Here is a 20,239-nt window from a genome sequence, read left to right on the forward strand (position 1 = left end):
ATAGCGCTGCAAACGCGCGTTCCTACATCTGCGGTGCTGAACAGCTGCACTACCCAAGGTTGGACACACGGTGGCAGCACTAAGCACCGTATAAAAAAAACCACCACATATTAAAAAAAATAAAACCAAAAAAACCGACAACCGTAGGCGCGCAGCGCCCTGTTAATCGTTCTCTCACTGCTCGGCGTCACCGACCACACTGTCCTACTCATGGAGCGGTGCAAGCAGTGGCAGGACGGCGACGTTCACCTGGTGGTCGGGGACACTTACGAGGGACTAAAGCCAGGAGGGGAGGCGAGGAGACGGAGGGCGGGGACACGCACAAGAGAGACAGAGACGAAGCTGAGAAGCTGAGCCACGATAACACGCTGCAGCAGCCAAACCGCTGGAGGGGAACCGTCGGAAACACGTTTGCGGGGGCGAGGCCACAAAGGGGCAGTGACACACCCAGGAGGGCGGGGACACTTCAGAGGAGCAGTGACGGAGGGGCGGGGCACACACGTGGAGGCGGGGCTACGCATGGAGTGGCGCCCGCACGCAGGACTGGCAGAGCTATACATAAGGGGCAGGGCTCCGCTCGGGGCGGAACGACGCATAGAGGGGTGGGGACATGCATAAAACAGACACTGGTTACTTTGTAGTGTTCTGACGTACAGTGCACACGCTTCTCTATTATTTTACACACTTTTTTTTTTTAACTTTTTTTTTTTTTTTTTTTTCCGAGGGAATAGCGGGGGCAGGGACACGCACGAGGAGGTGCAGTCACGCACGAAGGGCCGGGGGGAACGCGCCGCAGTTCGTTGTGCCGGCCATTCAGTCCTCACTGCCACTGTGCTCTCCAGCAAACGGGAAAATTGGGAAGCCTACAGAAAATCTGTGTTTTCTTCAGGACATGCCGGTCGATCACGTGGCCCTCCCACCAAGCCCAAAGCATGCGCGCGTGTGCACACGCGCACACACACTCCCTCCTGGTTCACCCTCCCCCGCCCTCCTGGCCCGTTTTGACTGCACCCTGCACCCTGCACCAACCAGCCCCCCACTCAATCACAGTGCTGGTTAGAGGAACCCACGCCAGGAACGAGCAGTCCAAGGGCTTTGGGGAGTAGCCATAGCCCAGCAACGTTCAAGGCCTGCTCTTCACCCTTGGCTCACACAGATGGCTTCCATGGCTACCCAGGGTGGACAGCATCAGCCCCTCAACCAGCAGCTATCCCTTTACCAGGACGGGCCATCACCATCAGCCTCACTGCCTGCTCCCAGGGTTCCTCCAGCCCTGCCCTACAGCTTGAGCCCAGCAGGAACAGGGGGCTGTCCCCTGCCACCTACAGTGCACAAACTCCTCCCCAGACCATCATCACAGCCCCATGCCCAGTGCAAAGGGAAAGAAAAATGCAGCTGGGAGGGCAAAGGAGATAATGAGTGTTTACTCAGACACACACACAGCAAGTCCTTGGAACAAATCTGCTTCAGGAATCAGTGCCTGCTCCTAAGACACCTTGGCAATCTTTCCCAGAGCCACGGTCATCAGCTCAGCGAGGAACGGACAGTTAGTTGGCTCCTGGAGTGACAGGCTGCTGGGCAGAGGAGGAGACTGACAAATATAAGCACCAGGGTCCAGGACACTAGACCAGAGAAGAAAAGTGGCAGCTGGCTGGACAGTGGGGGTGTAGTGAGAAAGCATTAGGCAGGGAAGAGGACGGCAAAAGAAAGAAAGGGAAAGGGAGTCCAACAGAGATGAAGAAAGAAGCAGCAGGGAGAGAGGAAGAGGCAGCAGAAAGAGGAAGGAGCAGGGCAGAGATCAACAAAGACGGCCAGAGATCAACAAAGCAGGATAGAGATGCAGAAAAAAACCCGAGACAGTAAAACAGAGAGGAAGGAAGAAAAGAATACAGGCAGGGCAAGAAAGACAAAAAAAGACAAAATACGCGGTGTAGAGGGAGAAATTAATAAATAGGGACAAGCAACCAGAGATGGAGAACTAAAAAAACAGTGATGGGCTACAAGACAGTTAGGGGAGGTATTAAAAAAAATGGCAGGGAGCCAGACAGAGCAAGACAAGTGATAGAAAATTATAGCAATGGACTACAGGGCAGAATCGGGACAGAGACAGGTGGAAGATGTCCTCAGGATCCTGTTTCTGCAGGGAAGCCAGAAATATAGCAGGCTCTTAGTCACATGGATCTGAAAACACCTAAATGATGGAACTGCGCACCCCCTGGCATCGCACCCCCGCCCTGTCCCGCCGCTCCCTCCCCTCCCGCCCCCCAACCGCGCTCCCCAGCACCCTCTTCCCCTTCCCGCCACGCCCCCGCCCTGTAGCTCAGACCAGCCCTCCCGCTCCCGTCACGCGCACCCACAGCCGAATAAAACCCTCCGAGGCAGCTGCTGCCCTCTTCCCTCCAGACACACCGCGACGGGCAGGAGACCTAACGACACCCGTAGCTTCCCCGGTGTCCCTGGCCCTCAGCGCCAGGAGGCCCTGACTCTCACCCGCTGCCGGGGACAAGAAACGGCTGCGCCGCGCGCCCGCCGCTGCTTCCGGGGGCGGCGGGACCACAGATGCCGCTCCCCGACTCTGCTCCGACATCCGCTCTTCCGGTCGCCCTACGTCATCGCGTCGCGACCGGTAGAGCGCTCGGCCACCGTCATGGTACAGCTCGGTAAGTACCCGCGGGAGCGGCCAGCCGGGCCCGGCCCGGCCCCCGATAGCCGCTTGACTCTCTCTTCGCAGGTAGTCGCCTCCTGAAAGGCTACCGGGGGGGACATGTTGTGATCCGCTTCGCGCTCGGAGGCTGCACCAACCGGCCCTTCTTCCGTATCGTGGCGGCGCACAGCAGACGGGCCCGCGACGGGAAGTACCTGGAGCAGCTCGGCTGCCTCGACCCGCTGCCCAACGCCCATGGCGAGAGGGTGGCAGGGCTCAATCTGGAACGGATACGCCACTGGCTGGGCTGCGGCGCGCAGCTCTCCCGGCCCGCTGAGAAGCTCCTAGGTAGGAACGGAGGGGGAAGGGGAGCGCGCGGGCTGAGCTCGTCGCGACTCACTGTCTCTCTTTGCAGGTCTGGCGGGGTTCCTGCCGCTCCACCCCATGACAGTGACGGCCGCCGAGAGGCGGCGGCGGAGGCGAACGCCAGAGACCGCCGAACCCCCTGCGGAGGGCTCGTCCCAGCCCGGCAGCGCGCCCTGAGAGGCCTTTGCTGCGGGGCTGCCGAGCGGCCCTGGACAGCGACCGCCCGAGGATGCGCCTTGCCCTGTCAGCACATCAACTGCATTAAAGTGTCATTTACTCACTCCACACGTGCTGCTCTCTTCAGACGTGCTCCCGAAAGTTTACAGTTGCTGCCAGATGTGGTGCAGCAACTATAACATGGGGTTTCCTGCTATAGCGTAGGTACGGAACCATTCCATGAGGTATACATGCCTTTTCCTAAAGGCATGTTAGCAGCTCTAGCAAATTACTACTGGCAGGTTCCATTTGCCTGCTGCATTCATCCGGTGTTTGGATTCAGACAGTGCAGTGGGCCATGAAGCTCCTGGCACAGACAAATGCAAATGGCACTACAGCTGTGTTTCTATTTATATTCTCCAGAGAGGTTCTGGGCCTGTGTTCATTTACAAGCAGAACAGATTTCACTCTCAGGTAAAGGGAGAATGGGGCTTGCATGAAGCGAGATACGAGTCTTAGTACTCATTCTATATTTGACCCTATCCCAAGCAGCAAGAAACCTGCTCAGGTCTCTCTCCTAGCTTAGATATACCTTTTGCTTTTCAGTTTCCTTTGGTGCAATTCTTGCACGCCTCTACAAAGGCCAGGCAAAGACAAGTTTTCAGTTTTGCATCCCAGTAAGTCTTGGAGTGTAACAGCCCCAACAGAGGAAAATACTTCAAGAAAGGGGCTTACTTGCTTTGAAAAAAAATCACAATACTGAGAATGGGTGTTTTTATTTCTCCTTATGGATTAGAGTAGATGATTAAAAAACTGCTATTTGAAGTGGATGAGGCTGTGGAAGGTGGTATTACTTTTCTAATACCGTCCCCTTCTTCCATGTATTTGGTACATTCGGAGTCCCATTTTATATAAAATGGTGACTGTACTCTGGTGCATGGTTTCAAGGAAGTTTTCCTCTAGCTTACTCTACATTTCCTTGCTTCAAAGCTACACTGAGAAACAGTATCTGACTGCTCAGAGGGGACTTGCAGAAAATAGTGTATGCATGGATGCAGAGTACTATGCAGTAAAAAAAAAACAACATTGGCATACTGAGCTCATAAAGCATAATTCTCAGCTGCTGTGACGCTGTCGGTGGGTGAAGGCTGTAAATGAATTACAATGAGCAATTCTAGTATCCTGCAGGTGAGAGGTGCAGTGCTTGAGGAAGGATATGGCTGAGACCTGGAGTTTGCTGGAGAAAACCAGCAGCAGTTAGCTAAGAGAACTGAATGCCATTTACACTTTGGGCTGAAGATGCCACCTTTCATCAAGAGATTATTTAGTATATACTTCTTCCGAGGCACAATGACGTGTTGCTTAAGGGAGCTGTACATAGCAATGTTAACATACAGGGATCTAGGTCAAGGGTGTGTGTGTTACTGTAGACTGTACACTAAATACTCTCTAGAGCAAGGCTTAGGGCAAAAGGAACAAGAGTTTTTCCTTTCTTGGTAGAAAGAAGCTATTAAACTTAGCTTTATTATCACCTTCACCTCTCCTCCCATTGTGTGGGCTAAAAAAAAAATATTAAAAAACTGCAATACAAGTAGTGAGCATAAGCCAGAAAGCAGAGTATCATCAAGCTGACACCCAGCCTTTGAGGCTTGAAGAAAGCTACAGATGAGACTCCAATCTCTACTGTAGTAATTCTACACACCACTTGATATCAATACCTCATTGTTTAAGTAGCTCTTACAAGCTTGGTTAGCACTGTACTCTCACAAACCAAAATCTTCATTTCTGCTCTGACACTGTGATTTCCTCTGTTGGCCATTCCATTGACTACTGCAACAGATTGTTTTCCTTTGTTTGAGAAAGCCATCACTGGATCCTAGAAAAAGCAAAAATAAAAAAGCTTAAATACAGATTATATACACAGCAAATACTGCATCATCTCCATGCTACTCCATGCATATTTTGCATTTGAAATAGTTTGATTAACATTATTCACTGCCTGCTTTCCTCCTGCTCCTGGAATGTTACTGTGTTCCATACACCAGGCAAACTGATGAGGAGGAATGGCTTTAAACTGGAAGAGGATAAAAGGTTAGATATTAGGAAAAAAATACTTTGTGTGAGAGTGGTGAGACACTGGAACGGGTTGCCTAGGGAAGCTGTGGCTGCCCCAACCCTGGAAGTGTTCAAGGAGAGACTGGATGGGACTCTGAGCAATCTGGCCTAGTGGGAGGTGTCCCTGCCCATGCAGGGAGTTGGAACTAGATGATCTTTAAGGTCCTTCCCAACCTAAACCGTTCCAAGATTCTATGATGAAGCAGTCTCCCCTTTCTTTACTGTTAACTATTAGTGCTATTTGGATATTGGACTATCCTGTTGCCTTTCAGATCTAAAGTAAAACTGGACTACAACTGTGGGTGCAGGCATTAGGCAGCAAGCTATATACAGCAAAAATTCTCATTATTCCATGCATTTACCATTTCTGCACAGGATACATGAGAGTACACTGGCAATGCTTTTAAAACTAAGAATTCCTTGCACGGTGTAGAACACTGTTCCCAGAACATTCAAACTTGTTATGACACAGCAGGGATGGCAATACCAAGAAAATTAAGAATTCTAGTAAAATACCTCTAGAGAGTCCCAACTCTGCCGCACTACATGCTTTTGCTGTTGTCTTGGGCATTGCAGCCTGAAATTTGCCACCCTACATGTAGGCCCACTTTCACTGGCACCTTCCACTGACCCTGCTACAGAAGCAGCAGCCTGGGACAAAGGAACAGCAATGGAAAGCTGCTGCAGCCATTTCATTAGTGAACACCGACAAAAACCTTCCAGTCAGAAAAGCCAGGCTAAATAAATCATTGTGTCTTTACAACCAGAGGAGTGGAAAATGTCAATTTATATAAAGTAAACAGATGCTGGAGATCTCCCTTGGCATTTCAGTCCCAGTAGACATAGAATTCTCAAGATGTTTATTATACTTAATGCAATCAAAGGGTGTTGTTATGATAATGGCATCTGAAGTCTCTCAATAAAGCTGTCTTCCACTCTGAGGGAGGGAGAACATACATTAAAAGGAAGCCACCTTTTTGCCAAAGATAAATTATTTGTTTTAATAAAGTGCATCTCCTGTAGAGTACAATACGACTACTTGTTAGCAGAAAATAAATTGTCTAGACAACTCTTAAATTGTTCCCAAAATAGCTTTTCGTTTTATATATATACAGTCATGAAATTCTATTTTGATTCTTGAAAAGACTTACTTTCTTCATTCAAAGATACAACAGGAGTTCCAAAATCGTTGTCTTTTTTGAGAGACACAGCAGAGGTCGAGTAAACTGCAGACATACGCTGAAATGGTTACAGCTAGCTTAATTACAAATGTGAGACAACTGATAAAGTGCTTTCTCCATCCCTCTCCCCATTTTCCCTACTTCTGTACATGTGTTGTAAATACATTTATGAACATGCACAATTAAGTGCCATCAAGCAATCTTTAATGATAAGGACTTAATCAAAATTAGCCTTTAGGCACTGCTGAAGAGATTAAACTACAGCATAATGTAAAATCACTTTCCTGCCTAGACCCATGCATCTTAGTTCTAAACAGAAGCTTGCAGATTTGAACAGAATATTTGTAATGTTTGGATTCCAAAAGGTAAACATCACTTTGCAGCTCACAGTTCAGCACATACAGTAATTTCTGTAAAACACAAAATGTATGACAAAAGAAGAGAATAAGCAAGTAAGCAATGCCTCTTTCCCAAGTTATTTCTATGAATTTGGTGTAATTCCCAGCTCTGCATGATGGTGACAGGCTCTGTGTTTTTCAAGATGCCACCAGTATTGCTCAAAGCCCCAAATTACATACATTGATGTTGACCTAAAAGTACTATATATGTAAGCACTACATAAATACGTATGCAAAATAAAGTCCAGATCCTGTAAAACAGAAAATGTATATTCTATCAGGTTATGCATACAGGCATAGCAATAGTTTTATAACTATTATAAAAAGAATTTGCAGTATTATTTACAGATGGAAGCAGAGACAAATATTACCATCAAATACATTGATTTCATCAATTCTATGAATCTTTTTGAAGATCCTCACTTGCCTCAAAATGACCTGCAACTTCAGCTACCTAGAAAAGGGAAGTGCTCATGACCCACTTAGTGCAATAATGCTGGCTACAAGAAAACATTTTAAGAACTAGTAGAGTATTAGCTAGTGGGACCAGAAGAAAACAAACTGAAAAAATTTTGAGTCTAAAAGCTCATTAAAATAAGGAAGAGAAACTAAGATTACACAGCTGACCAAGAACAAATGAAAAAGATCCTCCAAAACCAAGTCTTTAGATTGTCAGAAATCAGAATAGCTGATTCCATTCTTGGAGAAAGCTGTCCCATAACCAAAGAAATGGCACGTCACAGAAATTCCTGCAGATAGGACACTACATAAGCCTAAACAAAGGAAAGATGAATGGACTCATCAATCTGACAGTCCTTCACCTCTAAGTAGCATTCCTCCATTCAAGTAAATACTGAGTAGCATGAAAATTGCTTCTCAAAACAAAAAAGTAATACTTGGGACCAGATGGCAAAAAACAAGAGTTTCTTACAAATTCTGCATTATGCTTTCAGCACTGGAGTATAGTTAAGCCACAGCAGCAAAAGATTACAGAAGCTGAACATCTTGGCATCACAGATCAAGCATCAGAACAAACTTAGGTGAACAGTCAAGTACAACTCATTTAAAAGGAATGATGCTCCAGAGAAAACCCTTATTCTGGACCTAAACACCAGGTGAACAAAAATAACCTCTACAGGGATGTCATGCATAGCACACATAAACACCAAAACAAATGCCCATAATTCTTGGTAAACCTAGGCTGCCTACACACATACAGAGGCAAGCTGACAGGAATTCTAGAAACAGTTGTCACTTTATTTCAATTTTTATCTTTGCTCTCAAGGCTTAAAAGACTCCTGGGCTTAACTGGAATTTGTACAAGATCTCACACATTTACCATCTTCCAAAATCAGAGTAATTAAAAATTCTCACCAAAACTTTTTTACTAGTTTCAACGAGATATGGAAGATGCAGCTCTAGCTGACAACTACTTAATCACTGATCCCCATGCAGATTTTAAAATGTCACAAGGTACAACCTTATGAAAGACAAGAAGAGTGTGCTGCAAGCTTTTGCACACTATTTTTCTTAAATTCTCAACTAATCTTCAAGCTTGTACCCAAGGAAAGTTAATGCAAAAAGACCATTCTCCCCAAAGCTAAGTTACAGACAACTGCTCGTCCTCCTGCCAAGTCATCATAAGCCCTTGTAGTCTTAGTTGAAAGTCTAATGTGGAAGGAAACATGCATGTATTAGCAACCATCAGTGTGGACCACAGCCAAAACCTAGAGAGCAGAGCTTGGGAGACAGGCCACTGTGTTTTCGCCCCACAGAGGCTTCTTGGAGCAGTTCTGCTGGTGGGAATTCTGTGCACCCAGAGGCACAGCCATGGCACTTGACAGAGTGCTTACTCCACCTGAGCAATACCGGTTGCTCTCAGCCTTCCCAAAGTTTTGAAAAACACCCTCCAGAGCCAGGCCTACCACAAGCAGAGGCTGCGACCCACAGATGAGTCCTGCTGCTCCCTGAGGCCTCACAGGAGTCAGCACCACCCTTGGTGACCAAGGCCTAAGCCACTGTGCCTGGCAGCAAGATGACACCTGCCCACACAGCTGGCAGATTACAGCGGCCCCAGCGCTCCCACAGTGGCAGTGGCCACAGCAGCCTGTGCAGCTTTCCTGCTTGCTGCTGCTGAGAGATCATGGTCACCCCGCCCAGGCACCGGGCTTCCAGTTTCCCCTGCCTCAGGTTGGACAATGCCACTCATGCTCCGGGGAATGACACCACCGCAGGACAGCTGGAGGGAATGGCCTCAAGCTGACAACACTGCTTTCTGTTGCTGCGGTCCCAGGGTTAGGGGGAGGACGCGCAGTGTAAGGCACTGCTGACTCACACCTCACTCACCCTCCTGCAGGCAGGGATAAGCTCAGCCAAGAAAGCACAGATGTTCTCACCATTTGCCATGCCTACTGCTGCTGTCCGGGGGGCACACGACCCCACCGTGCAATGATAGGGAGGCTGAATATGATGCAATGAGGCAGCAGAGACTGGAGCAGCTTCTCCCATTTATTCGTTCTGTGCGCGGGGCAAGAGCGGGCGCTGCTCCTCAGCAGGTGGCAGCTCCTCAGTCAGCGGTGACTCGTAGGTAATGCAAAGGGAGGAAAAGAGACAGCCCAGGAAGGACATCAGGCTGGCGAAATACATGGCACCGCTGGCACTGCCCACAGCTGCTGTCAGTGGACCCATGGCCAGGGCCACGAGGATCTGCGCCAGGAAGTACTGGCAGCTCAGCAGGGAGATGTCAACGCCCATCCCACGCCGCGTGCCCTCTGCATGCGAGCCTACAAACTGCAGGGGACACAGCATAAGAGGCTGCCACAGGAGCCACTCTCCCCTCCCTGGCCCGGGGCTCACCTCGCGACTCTGGTAGTAGTCACAGAGCAGGGAGTAGGGCAGTGTGCAGAGCGTGGCAAAGAGGATGCCGTAGGTAGTGCACAGTGACAGCACCACATAGACGTTTCTGGAGAGCGTGGCCAGCCCCGTGCCCAGCCCGAAGGCCAAATACGCCACGAAGTACAGCGTCCGTGTGCTGAACCGCTCCTCCAGCTTCTCCAGTGCAGCTGCAAGACAACAGCATGGCATTCTGGGTGAACTGCGGCCCTCCCTGCTGCTGGCTGGTCAGTGGACCCATGGGGTGCACCTCCAGGCCATGCAGCCCAGCTGTTAGGCAGACACATCTCAGAAGTAACTGTTACACCATTGAGTAACTGGTGGCTCACACGTGAGTTCTAAGGACCCCTTCCAAATCCCACTGCCACCATGCAGCCTTGCTGCCCTACCTGTGTGGACGGCATGGCACAGCTGAAGCCTGGCAGTGGCTCTGTCCCAGAGGGGTAAATGGGACCTGTTTGGGGCAGGCAGGTACAGTGCATACACATGACAAGGACCTGGGGTGGTGCATGACACCAGGGCACTCTGCGAGGGGCACACAGACACTGCGTGCTGCTGCACCAGAACCGTGCCTATGGTGGCTACGTGTATTTCTGGATTCAATTTATGCCTATAATGTAATGCCTATTCTGAAAGGAACTATATACTACATGAGATGTGTCTTCACTGGACTGCTGATCTCACCTGCTGTGAGTACAGGCCAAGCTAACTAGCAGAGATAACATGGTAAATAAGAAAACTGTACTGTGCTTCAACACTCATGCCGTATGGTAGGCTATGGGCAACATAAATGCCAGACTACTTGTTGCAGAAACACCGCTTAAGGAGCAGGTGGATCTTTCTCAAAACACTGGCTAAGATGGCTTTACTAAATACCTGAATAGAAAGCAGCACTGAATGCATAGATGCACATTCCCCAGCAGCCCATGGTGACCCCTGCGTTGTACTTCTGATACTCATCTGAGTTGTGAGGTGCTTTTGGATTCCCTTGAAACACTACTTCTCCCATGAAGTCAGTATAGAAGAGTAACATCCCCTCAAACGAAAGCCATCCTGAAAGAAGACAGAGTAACCTATTAGGATTGCAGAGTATCCATTTCCCCTTGTAATTTTAAATGGATGCTATTAGCTATATTACAAATGAGAACTGAAGACAGGTTGGGTAACATGACTATTCCACAATGTTCATGCACATATATCTAAGACTGCTGTTCCCCATGCATTATGCTACAATGCTTGTCAAAGACAATCGGGATTTTAAAGACCAGGATTTATCCTTTGAATTCCTACAGGAAACCCTACAGACTGACTGAGGCCACAGAACACTGGTTAAGCAGGACAGAAAAACTGATTACAGCAGTGTGAGCTGCCTTCAGGTTTTGGCAGGACACAATGCTCGGTTTCACAAGAGTGGTTCACAAAATCACACAGTCGTTTCAGGTTGCTGTTGTCCTCCCACATATAACTGAAAGGAGTGCTGCAGCCTCTAGAGCATCTCCAACAGTTACAAACTCCTACTCATAAATTGGCACCAAGGCCACTGATGCAGGCAACCTCTTAATTCCTTTCACAGCCAATGAGTATTCACTACCTGTTCCCTTCTGTCCAGTTCTGCGTAAAATGGATTGCTTGCAAGCCTTTCCTAACCATCAGTCATGCACTAGTAGAAGTAAAGGTCACATCACACTGGTTAGAGGCACACCCGCAGTGTCGTAGTCCGCACCTCCTCATGACCTGTTCTGGAACTCCTATTACACATGCTGTCAAAGGGAGGAAAGTGAACACCGGTCTCAACTATTCTCATCTTTCTGCTAGGGAATGCCAGTTTCAGAGCGTTTAAAAAAAAAATAATAATCTCAAATAACGTCCTCTCTAGTAAGCAGCCATTGCAGCAATAGATAAAAAATTTTACAACATTCACCCGAGGTAGACTACTCCACACTGAAAGCAAGACGGCACTTTCTGAATACCTAGGAAGTGGTTGATGCAGAGGTTACGAAGAGCCCTGGGCATCTGGCAGACAGTTGAACAAAGAAGTTTCACCGAGAGTGGTTGCTCAGAGGTCTCGCCTGATCCATTCAGCTCACTCTCATACTTAACACCATTCAGCAAGATATTAGCAACCTGCACCATAAAAACTCCCAGGTCAACACACACAGAAAGAAAAAACAAAACATCCTTTGAGCAAGCCTATGCAATATTACACACCTATCTGCTCACCTGAAAGTTAAACTCTGCTGCTGCAGTAGATTGACTTGGAGATTAAGAACACTATTTAGCTAAGCTGTAAATTCAGCCTTAGAACAAGTGTTAATTGGCAGCACTGCACTGCAGCTCTCACCATACTTGGAACGGTACGCTTCACTTGTCTAGGGTATTTGGCAACCACATCTAGATATTAGGACAGGGAAGACAAATTCCATTCCTCATTTACTAGGAGCTGTACCCACGTTCTCATTGCTTGCTAACCTTGATGCTCTATCTCTATGTGCACAGTGTGCAAAATCCTTGCCCTAATGAAGTCGGCTCTCACAAAATGAGTCAAGGTACAGCAACAGCAACTAACAAACCAAACTAAGCAAACAAAAAACCACACAACCTCCCCCCCCAAAAAAAAAACCCAACCAAACAAAAACAAAAACAAAACAAACAACAGAGGACAGTTTACCTCATCCTGAATCATAAAAAAATGGGCCAGCATACAGAGGTCTCAGACATTCCAAGTTATCACCAACAGTGGGAGGTGAGGTCAGAGTCTTATCCCTGGATAAGGGAAACCTCACCTCCCTGATGGAACCAGATGTAATGACTGCCATAAGGAGAAGCTCATGGGAGAATCCTATCCCTGGCCCTATCTTGCAGGTATTTCTGTGGAAAGGGAAGATAAAAATATGTCTTTTTCTGCTCTCATGTGGTAGCTCCCTGGGTGGTGAAGCAGGGTTAAAAATACCAACCTAAGCTTCACACATGGCCTGGTGAGAGTGGGACACTCCCACTTCTGCCATCCTAACAAAGGCAGTTGACAGACTGCTAGTCATAATTCACATCCTACCCACTATTTTACTGATAAAGTCATAGCAGGTATGCTGTTCCATGAGGACTTTTACGAGCAAACTGTCACAAGCAGTCTTTAATGATGAATTTGTGAACTATACAATTAAAACTATATTAAGAGATTAAATGAATGCTCAGGTTTACATGATAATATCATTAATTTTCTGCCCTTACCTGTTGGCTGAAGGTTACATTTCTTCTTCTGCTATTTTCTGGACAGTGTCCTGTCACGATTTCTGGAATGGCCAAGGTCTGAGGTCTTTTCAAGATCCCTGATGACCGTGGCTTTATCGCATCCAGTGAGCCCACCCTTAGCGCCTCACCGTCAGGCCCCGATGTTACGTTGCTCTCCCCTTGCTCCAGAACTCCATTCTCTCCTTGGTAACAGCAATCAGGCACCCGAGGAAAGCTGACACTGACAGGCTGCCTGGGCAAGCTAGCTGGAAGTGCTAAGTAACTACTGTGCCCGCCTGTAAAACAGTCTATAAGCACACTGTCAATATTTGAAGTCCCAAATGATGATGCAAACTCATTAATTCCCGTCAAGGAATTGTCTCTGCTGACAAAACTGCCATATTTGGGTGTAAGTGGGCTGAGGGGGGAAACAGGACTCGTAAAACTTGCATGTAAGTGAGCTGAGTTATGAGAAGCAAAGTTTTCGTTTGCACCCTCCTCAAAGAAGAAAGGTGGAGAAGGAGGGAGAGGAAGATTTGGACTCTTCATCACCTTTTTCTTCCTGCTAAAGGACCTTAAGGGTCTTTCTGGAATGCTAATTAGAGTCAGTGCAGTAGTTATAGTCAGTATAACTGAGGTGAAGACATAGATGACACGAAGCTGTCCTCCCACAGCTTTTCCAAAACTGGTTTTATCCCAGTGTACTCCTCCAACAACATAACCAAAGCCACCTCCAAGACCTGGTGGAAAAACAGAGCCGAAAATTATCTTCCCTAGCCAACTGTGGAGGTCCGTAAGAGCACATCACTACTTGTCTGAATGATTCAAGAGCAGAATCCAACATGTTTCTTCTGTTTTACTACTAAACCCCTTTTCAATTCAAATGCAGTAATAAACACAGTTATCCGCACCACAAGAACAGTCTGGATGTACAAACATGGTACAGAAAGAGGGAGAAAAGTCAGTGCTGCAAAAGTCACGATACAAATAATTAAAAATAGTAGTTCTTTCTTTGCTAAGAATAAACCATTTTACCTTCAGCTATTTCAGTCCGTAAAATGGAAGTGTCCACCTCGTAGCAAGGCTCTGCAATCAGTCAGCTAAGACTGTTTTCCTAAAAGTAAGTGAAAATCCATTTTCCTCTCTCAGTTAGAGGAACACAGATGTAACTGCGTCTAAGACAGACTGAATCACTTCACAAGTATAGCAAGCTCATTACTCTGCAGCGTATTGACAGCATACAAAACTGCCACTCCATTACTATCTATGAACACAAAAGTTTTGAGAGCACTGGGTACCTCTCTCACTCCATTCACATCGTGAAAGCCTTACAACACTACAATTTCTTTCTTATCAACACATTCAAGTGCATGAAACAGTCTCCTAATGGAGACCAGGGCAGTACAGTAACTGAAGATGATACCAATGAGGGATCACAGCTCCCAGTATGCGCTTTCCCCTCCAACAGAGTGTGTTTCATACCTGCAGGAACCTGAACCTCCTCCCTCAAGGCACAATTTTGTTTCTCTAAGTATTATAAATGACACGAGGAACCTTTAGACGAACAACCCAGGACTATGTCTTGTTTGACTTTTGGCGGTTAGAAAAGCCTTTTGCAGTAAGCAGAAGTTGGTTTTCAAAGTTAACCAGTGCTGCCTCTCCAAGTATTCAGTCCTTATGCTTACACAGGAAAAGACCAGTGATTTACACTCTGCTTTCCCTCAGCAGAGCTTATTTTACTTAGGGTTCACATTACCCAGGAAGCACCAAAAAAGCATACCTGCTAACAAAGCGTGGATGTTGAGGCCCCTGTCTTGATCCACTGGGCTGCACACATCCATCATATAGGCATGACTGGGATTGTCTGCTGAATCTGCGCTGAAGTCCATGAGGACAACACCACAGACTGTAAGAATGATCCCCCATTTGTGGTTATTTGCAGTGTCAGACAAGGCAGTCCCTATATCCTTGCCATTCAGCATAAGTGAGAGTCCAAGCAACGCTCCTGGAAATAAAACCAAATAAAAATAAATCAACTGACTGCTTGTAAGCAAAAAAACCTACATTGCTCCACGATCTAAAAGCATCACACTACCTGTGCAGCCTTGTGGCAAGCACTATTGCTCTTGTTCAGATCAGCACAGCCAGAGGAATGAGCATGACTTACAGAATACACATAAAACTTTTCTGCTGTCCAAGCTTACAAATGTCTGGAGTTGTTTTTTGGACAAATTCTTTACCCTCAAAACTTCATTTCTTCACACACTAACAAGAGAACCTTTAACGTGTGCGTCTCCAGCTGCCAAAGCATCACCTCAGTGCCACACACCACCTTCTTTAGACCCACAATACTCAACACTTTGAGGCATTTTCTTCAGCCTCATGCCACAGGGGACATCATAGAGGAGAGATGTGCCATCTTTACAAGTTATGACCGTCATTTCTTAAAGACGTACCTACTGCTAAGACCAGAATGAAAGGTCTTCTCCTCCCAAATCTTGATGTGCATCTGTCACTCCAGGCCCCCAGCAAAGGCTGTAGCAAGAACCCTAGAAAAAAGGAATAATCTGTAAGTAACATTTATCTATGAGTCTGCTTCACAGAGGAGTTAAAATAAGTAGCTTAAAAGGCAGGTAAAGGCAGGACACCATGGTACAGTGATATCCACAGTTGGTACTAGTCAGCCAGGTGCAGTGTACTTCCTGGCATCTTCCAGGTCAGGGACTGAACAATGTGCCACTGCTCATTCTCATGGCAGTTCACTCTGCATCACTGATACAGGAGAGTTTGACATCAAATGAAGAGTAAAAGTACAACAGTTATATGTTGTAAAGGACTCTGTTCCTTACAAGCTATTTCATTTACACCATTTTAGATGGGAGATCCCCTGCAGAATTAGCTGGGAAGATAGCAGGAAGCAAATACGCAAGTTGGAAAGGTGCCCGTATTGCTCTGGGTCAGCCTGCGAGCAGGGGGTTATCTAGTCTCTTCTTCTGAAGGACATCCCACGAGTATAAGAAGAGGCAGAACAAAGTTTCCAAGTGGTAAAAGCCCATCCTATGATTCTTCCCATAATAACAGATACACTCCCAGCCCTGCCCCTGTGCTAAAACAAGTAATCCAATGTCCATAACAGTAGCGGTCGACGGCCTTTCATCATTGGAACACCCCATTTGTTTCAGAAAGTTAAAAAGGAGAAGGCAAAGGTAACCATGTAACCCTATTTTTTTTCCACGCACCCCTGGGAACTGTGTCTATATGCCTTTTCATGGGGACATACATGGATAAGTTGATTCTCTTTTGATAATTTTTAAATATAGAAACGGAGTAACCAAAGCTTACCCTCACAAAAGATGGAAGAGGTTGAGATGCCATTAAAAGAACAGACCTTTTGATCACTCCAGGCCCATTCCAGGTATGACACAGCAAGAACTACTCTCCATTCAGTTGTCTAAAAATATGGCTACTGCTTCTTAAACTTGAAAGCACACAAAACATAATCGTGATCAGCCAAGGCAGAGAAAACAAAAACACAACCTTCACACAGTGGAAAAAATAAAGAGGAAAGAAATAGTGTAAGAAAAGTTACCTAAGATAGGGCTGATGAACCACACCATCCCATACAGTTGGTCTGGTAGTCCCATCTGCAGCAGCACAGGGGTAACATAGGCTGTTTCCATGGCATAGCTGAACTCGAGTCCAAAGAGAATGCAGCCATTAAACAGGAGTTCTAAGAAGGACCTCTGAGGCTGGAGATCCCCAAAATCAATAAAATCAATAGGACATGGAGTATTTGGCGGCGGTGGAGGTGAAGGGCGGATGTGTTTCCTCCTTTTTGGATGTCTCTTGAAGTTGTTGGCCCGATGACTGATGTGCCGTGTGACTGATCCAGAATAGTCTGGAACTTGCGACCTCCAGATTTCCTGAGAAGCCATGCTTGGCAAGAGTCCAGCATCACTAACAGGGGTTGTTGCAGATGGTGGAATCATGACGGCTAGGCGTCTGGAAGAAAAATACCACAGAATAAAATGGTTGAGTAAGAAAAGTTTTGCTTAATTTCATTTACTGAAGTTCAAGCCATTTCTCAACATTTCACATACTGAGTGCTGTCTTTGTATTAGTTATAACTTCTTCTCTCCATCTCTTGACAAAAGACATATATGTTTTATGGGCACACCTCCCGCATCTTTGCACAAATGAAACATCAGAAGCCCTATCTTAGTTACCTAGGCATTGCCTACCATCACCAGGAATTAAGACTGAAATATTTAAAACAACTAGCAGTCAAACATATCACACTTCCCACGAGTCCCCATAAAGGCTATGGGTTAACATTAATCTGCAATTCACTCAAGACAATTAAGATGAACCACAACCTCAGTCTAAGTTTACAAGCCACCCTCAGCATTGCTACTCCTCACTCAGAAATTAATGGCACTCAAGTGCCACACAGCCTCCTCAGCTCTCATCAGAATCACTCCTGTAGTCAAAGCGTGCATGCTGTGGTGGGTAAAACAAAGAGGTTCCAAAATAGCATCTCAGGATAGATGTCAACATATCTGCTGAATTAACAAACCACATGTGATTTCTTGCCTCTTTTTGCCAGAAATAGAAACAGCTAGTAAGCTAAGTCTGACCTTTTCTTTACCCTTTCTTGTCCAGGGACCAAAGACTGCTGCTGCACAAAGATGGCTCCGCATAACTCTACACTTCTTCAGGAAAGCACTCATAACTACACACTAGTAAGCAAAAAAATTTATTAATTTATTTTTAATTTATTGTTGACTGTTCCCCTGGGGAAAAGACTGCCAACTATTACTGCTACGTTGGCCGTACAGAAGTCCCACAAATTTCCCATTTTCTGCTACTTCCTCTAGTGCATTTCACACAACAGTCTTTCTTCCTTTACCCCTTAGTTTACCCAACACCATTCTTCACTGCGTATCCTCAACTATTACGAAAAACAGAACTCTTTAAACCCATATTTACTACTGATACTATGGTTGGTGAGCATAGTGGGATGATGTCCTACACAGAATGATCCCCAGCTCCATGTAAGCATCCAAAGAGAAACACTGCACAATGCAAAATTGAATGCAGAGCACCAGAAGACTGCAGTTGGGGTAGCTTGACTGTGTTTGGGGCCTGGGGAGGAAGAGGAAGGATGGGAGAGAGAAGACACCTATTGAAGTATTACTAACATTGTACCACAGGTTTCCTGAAGACTGCTTTTCAGACCAAGATGCATACCACAGAACAAGCAACTCATAACTGTACCTATATGCCTTGACAATCCCCATCTCCTTTCAATTAGGAGATATCAGAAAAAAGACACAGTGAAAACCCTATCAGATACACAACGGACGCTTTAATGACCCTTCCACATGGACACGACAATATAGCTGTGCTAGCCCTTTACCTTCACCACTGACACACCTTGCCATTTGCACCCAGGGTGTTGATCTCCCTATATCCCTCTATTAGCTTCATTTCATACCAGCTCCTTCTTTATCTTCGTGCTCTGTACTATGCATTTAAAGAGACCGTATCACCAGTTCTTAGGTGGCAACAGTTCAGTTACAGAACCAAAAAACCACTCTGAATGTCTCAAAAAAGCACGTGGTAATCTGCAATTACTTGAAATGAAAACCTATTATTGACAGCATGTCACCAGTCCAACAGAAAGCCAGCATAAAAACTGTGAGCTGAGCTGCTATTCCTCACCGTCCATTTTCCTCAACTTCTAAATCTTTCACCAGAGATCTTAAAAAACTTACGCCTGAATCCACCTGAGATGAAAACAGCTTCAAAGCAGAAAAACTCTCCTTCAGTATGGCAAACAACCATGCGGCTGTTAGTTTTCACAACCGATAGTTATTTGTGATTTTTTGCATTCAATGCTCGCTACAACAACAGTGCGTATCAATCTGCAGGGCCCTGGCGATGCCGTCTCTGCCGCCTGCTCCGTGCAGTCAAACGCGAGCACAAAGCCCACATGGGTCCGGGCAGGGACCGCTGTCACTCTTCCTCCTGGGCACCCCTATGCTGAAAATTAGCGTTTCCATCTTAGGCAGAATCTGGTCGCGACTTGTCTGCAGTCGCTACCGAGGGCTTCCAACACACCACAGACCTCAGCGCTGCTGGGAAAGGCCGACCCCGACGCAGCCGCCGCCTCCCAAACGCTCCTATCAGCCAAGAGCGAACCGTACCGCACTCGCCGCGCTACAGCCCTGGGGCGGGGCCGCCGCGTCCCCACGGCCCGGGCGCAGCGCTCGCCAGGGCCCACCCGCACCCCCCGCCGCCGGGCCTCACCTCCGCCGGCGCCCGCCGCCTCCGCGCTGCGCCGCGTGATGACGAAGCCCGAGCCCGTGACGCCACCCAGCGCGCCGGCCGCCCCCCCCGGCGTCGGCCCCGCGGAAAGGCCGTGACCCCGCCTGCCGTCGCCGCGGCGGGCTCGTCAGCAGCGCGGGCCGGCGCTACCGCTGCCTTTCCCCGGCTCTGCTGGCACCGGAACTTCGCTCCCACAAGCCTCCCCAGGCCGGTCCTAGAACGGTCAGGACCGTCCAGGCGGGGCCGCTGAGGCTAGTTCGGCGCCAGCTGAGGGAGAAGCCAGCCGCTCGCCGCAGCGTGCCTGCCACAGGCCCCGTGCCTCGCTGCTCGCCGTGCCTGCTCAGTCCAGCGGTGCTGGCCTCAGACAGGTACAAGCTGCCGTACCCTCATTTCCACAGGCTTATCCCTTATTGGCACCGGTATTGCAGGGGAAGTGGATCATGAGAGAGTTTCAGCTGGAGTGGAGGTATTTTTTGGTAGACTCGTGAAGCAGGTGTTGTAGATGACACCGCATTTCCCTTAACTGCACTCGTCTTCCCTTTCCTTGGGCAAGGCGACACAGCGATTTTGTTTTATAGTACCATAGTTTGTGCTCTTATGTTCCAAATTTCTTCATGGTTTGCAAACAAAGATATTCTTACTAGTGCAGTTGGCTCTATGTATTTTTAAAAAACTTACCTCAGGGCACTAAGGATGTTTAATTTTATCTCCAGAGGTTTCCACAACACTGCATGAATCCTTAGTATATATTAGTATTTAGCTCTTGTAGAAATTATTGTAGCAGAACAATGGCTCCCCTGCACATAAATCACTAGTCACAGTAGGAATAAAAGGTATTGGCACCATTTGTAGAAAACTAGCTCTCATTTATGTAGTAGGTGGCACAACCACAATGTCTGAAAAAGATGTCAAAGAGCACTGTCCAAGGC

The 20,239-nt window shown here is 47.2% G+C and overlaps 2 protein-coding genes across 4 annotated transcripts; one reads left to right on the forward strand and one right to left on the reverse strand.

Annotated features, from left to right (window-relative positions):
* Window positions 1-1,406: 1,406 nt before the first annotated feature.
* SLC45A1 (solute carrier family 45 member 1) lies at window positions 1,407-19,354 on the reverse strand. Of its 3 annotated transcripts, none has more exons than XM_051637573.1 (11): window positions 19,293-19,354; window positions 16,570-16,982; window positions 15,437-15,529; window positions 14,761-14,985; window positions 12,981-13,720; window positions 11,723-11,876; window positions 10,629-10,805; window positions 9,717-9,922; window positions 9,257-9,650; window positions 2,491-6,520; window positions 1,407-2,137 (listed from the first exon to the last, which is right to left on the reverse strand). In XM_051637573.1, exons 2-9 carry the CDS (start codon window positions 16,967-16,969, stop codon window positions 9,369-9,371), a joined length of 2,277 nt encoding a protein of 758 aa, XP_051493533.1. In that variant the 5' UTR covers window positions 16,970-16,982; window positions 19,293-19,354; the 3' UTR covers window positions 1,407-2,137; window positions 2,491-6,520; window positions 9,257-9,368. The 3 variants fall into 3 exon arrangements, with proteins under 3 accessions (XP_051493533.1, XP_051493534.1, XP_051493532.1); XM_051637574.1 differs by lacking the exon at window positions 19,293-19,354 and adding an exon at window positions 19,111-19,131; XM_051637572.1 differs by lacking the exon at window positions 19,293-19,354 and adding an exon at window positions 18,770-18,790.
* MRPS16 (mitochondrial ribosomal protein S16) lies at window positions 2,587-3,291 on the forward strand. The gene is made up of 3 exons (XM_051637580.1): window positions 2,587-2,660; window positions 2,732-2,992; window positions 3,060-3,291. The coding sequence occupies exons 1-3, from the start codon at window positions 2,648-2,650 to the stop codon at window positions 3,185-3,187; spliced, it is 402 nt and encodes a 133-aa protein (XP_051493540.1). The 5' UTR covers window positions 2,587-2,647; the 3' UTR covers window positions 3,188-3,291.
* Window positions 19,355-20,239: the final 885 nt, after the last annotated feature.

Source organism: Apus apus, chromosome 20 (assembly GCF_020740795.1).
Source record: "Apus apus isolate bApuApu2 chromosome 20, bApuApu2.pri.cur, whole genome shotgun sequence".
In the NCBI taxonomy this organism is placed as follows: Eukaryota; Metazoa; Chordata; class Aves; order Apodiformes; family Apodidae; genus Apus; species Apus apus.

Bases quoted from the DNA above. Each gene is read 5' to 3' on its own strand.
- MRPS16 (XM_051637580.1), top strand. The intron at 2,993-3,059 runs GTAGGAACGGAG...CTCTCTTTGCAG, and splicing joins GCCCGCTGAGAAGCTCCTAG to GTCTGGCGGGGTTCCTGCCG.
- SLC45A1 (XM_051637573.1), bottom strand. From the start codon at position 16,969: ATGATTCCACCATCTGCAACAACCCCTGTTAGTGATGCTGGACTCTTG. The intron at 15,530-16,569 runs GTAACTTTTCTT...CCTTTTTTCTAG, and splicing joins GTTCATCAGCCCTATCTTAG to GGTTCTTGCTACAGCCTTTG. The intron at 11,877-12,980 runs GTAAGGGCAGAA...TTTATGGTGCAG, and splicing joins ATGTAACCTTCAGCCAACAG to GTTGCTAATATCTTGCTGAA.